We start from the raw sequence: 4338 nt of genomic DNA, 5'->3' as shown, positions 1-4338 counted from the left end.
GGTCATGAGTTGTTACTGCTTAACTGGCTGATTGGTCCAAAGGAGCTAATTATACTATTCACATACTTTCGTATATGTTAAAATTTTCCATGCTAAAAGCAAAATGTTTTAAATAATGAAGGGTCTTTCAGTGTGGCCTAATGTGGGAGTTATCATGTTACTAGACCACAGAACTGAAATAAGTAGAAAATAGTGATTAGTGAAACATGCTTTGGAAAATGCTATATTATACCAATTCACAAGCTTGAGCAGTATGAAAGAGTCTCCATATTACAAGAGAACACCATATGATTATAAATCATACTATCCCTAATGATCGATAGGGCAAGACGTAGCAAATGAGGAAATCTTTCCCAAAGAAGTTATTTAAGTCAACTATCTTGGCTGAACTATGAATAAATACTGAGAGCTGATGAATCAGGAAAACGTACTGTCATTTCAAATATGGGCGGGGCAACCCGGAAACTAAGTCTCAGTCAGTTTCTGTAATAAATCATCTACATAAGACGACAATGAAACTACTACCTAACTGCAAGTTGCTAAATTCCCTTTGGATTTACTGTATTACATCCTTAGTAAAAAAAAAAAAAAAAAAAACTGCAAGTTGCTAAATTCCCTTTGGATTTACTGTATTACATCCTTAGTAAAAAAAAAAGGTGAATTTTTGGAACCTCTTACAGATCTGAGCAAATCTACTGTACTTTGGATTGTCCACAACAACGCTTCAAAAGGCAGAATGAGGGGAGGGATTCATTTGAAATTCTTTTGAAACTTAAAATTTCCTAAATATTTTAACTTGGATATTGAATTATTAAATAACTTACCTCTTTCAGAAGAGAGCATGCTAGCACTAAAATGTCTTTGAGAGAAGTGTCACGAAACGAGGTAGCTATTTTCCTGTGTTTTGCTGAAGGTCTAGAATAATCAACCTAAAAAGGTCAAGGTGAATTTACTTAACCAGACTTAACGATTAGCAAAACAAAATTTTATTAAGAAAAGGAATAGAAATAATGATTAAAGAATCGTAAAGTATAGAGCGAGCTAAAAGAACTTTTAAATATCTACTGGGATAACTGACTTGCTTAATACGGTTGCTCAAAGAGTTAATGGCACAGCTGCGGTCAAAACCCAAGTTTCTGAATTGTTCCAACTCAGGGCTCTTTCTACAAACTGTAATGACCCCAAAATTAAAAACCAGAATTGACTACTATAAAATAATAGATAAATACTATCAATTCCTGCTCCTCAGACTCCATCAATAAAATGAGAAATCGCTAACATAATTTTCAAATTCTAACTTTCTGTGAATCAGCGAACTGAATCAATTACATAAAAATTCTTCTATGTGAAAGTGGTATTTCTATATATACCAGATATGTCATTGGTTTCATATATACTTGGTATTCTAAAAAGAAATCAAGGCAGAAATTATAAATAATCAAATATGATTTATTACATAAGCAATAGTATGTTCCCTCTGAACATTTTGTTAATGACAAATAATTTTTAAGAATAAATTTACTAAAGCTAGTTCTTGGGCCTCCAAAATATAATAGGGTCAAAACCACACTATTAATACCATTAATATTTCCATTTATCTATAGGAAAGAGCAAACGAAGCTGACATCAGCTACCCAAACAATTATTAACACCATGGACTACAGTTCCTACGGCATTCCTTTTGCTATTTGGAAGAAAATAAAGCATTTTCCCTGCTAATGTTCATAAATTTGAAAAAAAAAAAAAAAGCTCAAAATTGATTATCAGACACTTCCAAAGGCTCCATCATACAATTTAAACTATACCTAAATGCAACTTATTTATAGAAATGTGAAATGTAACAGTTCAAAGTGATTATAGGAACTAGTTACTAGAATCTGTTATCCAATATGTAAGATCTGAATTAGCATTTCCAGCATTTCTCCCTTCTTTCAAATAAAACTTCCTTCAATATAGGAAACAAATTTTCCAGATTGCTGGAGACCAAAAAAACATGTCAAATAAATAAGATGCAATATTCTAAACTTGTTGCTTCCTGGGACATAGGATGTAATTTGAATGGAGTATGAGGATAACAATAACATGTCATTTAACTTTTTGATTTTAATTGTTGTATTATGGTTATACAAGCAAATGTCCTTGAATGTAAGAAACACACTAAAGTATTCTGGGATCGTGTCAGCAACTCAGCATTAAATGGCTGAGAAAAGAACTTTGTACTGTACTCCATGTTTTCTGTAAGTTTAAGGTAGTTAATTAAAAATTAAAACAACTTATTTGCTCTCTGAATCATGCGCCAGGTAACATCTGGCCTCAGTAATGACCCCCACACAGCAAATCCTCACTACCAGGGCCGTCTGCAGTACTATTATGCTAGGAAGTAGGAAATGAAAAGAAAATGCTAGTTTTAAGATTAGCAAAAAGCTGATGGTTATGTAAGCTAGATAATGAATAAATGGGGTTGTTGTACTATTCTCTTCATTGTTTTCTAATTCCTGATTGAATACAAGTAGAAAATAGTTATTTTGGATGATATTTTTTTTAATATATGCAGAAACTGTTGTCACTCCAAAGGGAGTTGGCAAGGGGTCCTGGATATGCAAGCTCTCCCTGTATGTCTATGTGTGTGGATGGATGGATGGATGGATGGATATATATATATATCCATCCATCCACACACACCCACACCCACACACAGGCCATTTCAAGATGACATTTTTAAATACAGACACTACATTCTCCTTTATTATACCACTATTCCATGTAGAATCCAACTTCTTTTGTTTGGTTTAGAACCGTGTTAAGTACAAGCGTGCCCAGGAGCAGGTGACGATGCGCTCAGCTGCTGAGCTCATAAAGGCACCGTTGGGGGGAGGCGTAGCTTCTGAAAACTCCCCTCATGCGGGGTGAAAATCCACGCTAGATGTGGCGGAGTGCCAAGTGGCCTGTTCCTTAATGAGTCCCGCTGTGCGCCCATTGTTGAGAATCAATTCACCAATGAAAATCAATTCACCAAACGGCTTCTCTTCTATTTGTAAGCAAATAAAGGTTTGTTTCTCTTCTGCATTTAATTTATTTCTTATGGTTAGTGTATTACTATATATACAGAAGATAAAAGGACAATTCTCCATTTGCCACAGAGTAAGGACCATGTCTAATTCCCTGTTCTTTGTAGTACTTTATACTATTGCTGTTATTTTCAATAGCAATGAAAGAGTTCGAACACTTATTATCATCCCACCAATAGAAAAAAAAACTACTCAAGAGTTTTATGCCACATAAAGAAGATTTTACATCAAAGAGACAGCATTACTTAGCAAACTTCATGTCACCATTAGACTGAAAGGCTTACCAGGTTCATTTCCTGAGTCAATTCTGAAAGGATTATTACTCCTATTATGCAGTGTTCCACAGTACCCTGTGGAGAAAATAACCAAGTTTGGCCTAAGTGGAGACATGTGATTGGTTCTTAATGTGTAAACCAGGTAATATTTACAAATAATTAAATACTGAAACATCACATTTTCTTAAATATATATCTAGTAAAATATGTGTAAAAATTACTGAGTAACAGACAAAAAGAATTTCAAATTCGTTTTTGAAGAATAAGTTTCGGTATGCAGAGTTGAGGGGGATAAAAGCCCACCTGCCTTAGAACTGCATGACGCTCCACAAAATGGTTTCAGTACTTAGGACTTAGAATAAACTAAACCTCAAAATTCAAGTTTGGTTTAATACTTTTCATAAGACTATGAACATGAATGAACGAAAAATGCTTTTTAGTTCTATAAATTTGCTTGAAGGCTACTGAGATAGCTGTATTCAATAAATAATAGCTCAGGAACTAATTTAAACCCCTTGATCTAATATCAGATAAGATCACTCAGAACCTTTTAACGTCATTTTGTAGTACATGTGTGCGCATTTATTACATATCTATAATGAAGGCATCTAACATGCTCAATGTACTGTGGTAAATACATGACTATCAACATGGTATACAGTTTCATAGCCTCTATAATGTTTTAATTTAATCAGCTTCTAATTTAATTTCAAAAACTTCCTTCAAATCAAAACTCGGATTTCATGGGCATATTACTAACAAATTACCTTATGCAAAATCCAACTGGAAGGATGAAAAAAATAAATGTAATGTCCAATTACAGTGTAATCATAAAAAGGCATCAATACAAATGATGCACTTTTCAAGTCTTAATTTTATAGTTGGTCATTCCCTATCACAGAATTCCATTAACACTGGGTCACTAGGTATAACTAAGTTCAAATTATCTCAAAATAAAAACATAAACAAAAGAAACGTCCCATAATGTCTGCATT

At 33.6% G+C, this 4338-nt stretch overlaps 1 protein-coding gene across 1 annotated transcript in view; it reads right to left on the bottom strand.

Annotated features, from left to right (window-relative positions):
* RANBP17 (RAN binding protein 17) overlaps nt 1–4338 on the bottom strand; it is a 264866-nt gene that overhangs the window by 239934 nt on the left and 20594 nt on the right. The window contains exons 5-7 of the mRNA XM_023537142.1: nt 3353–3418; nt 825–929; nt 679–700 (exon numbers count right to left, since the gene is read on the bottom strand). Of these exons, the coding sequence (XP_023392910.1) occupies nt 679–700; nt 825–929; nt 3353–3418 (193 nt within the window). The remainder of the gene's footprint in view (nt 1–678; nt 701–824; nt 930–3352; nt 3419–4338) is intronic.

This window comes from Pteropus vampyrus, unplaced genomic scaffold (assembly GCF_000151845.1).
Source record: "Pteropus vampyrus isolate Shadow unplaced genomic scaffold, Pvam_2.0 Scaffold179, whole genome shotgun sequence".
Lineage (NCBI taxonomy): Eukaryota > Metazoa > Chordata > Mammalia > Chiroptera > Pteropodidae > Pteropus > Pteropus vampyrus.
Note: the sequence above shows the minus strand (reverse complement) of the source record. Positions and strands in the feature narration are given on the sequence as shown.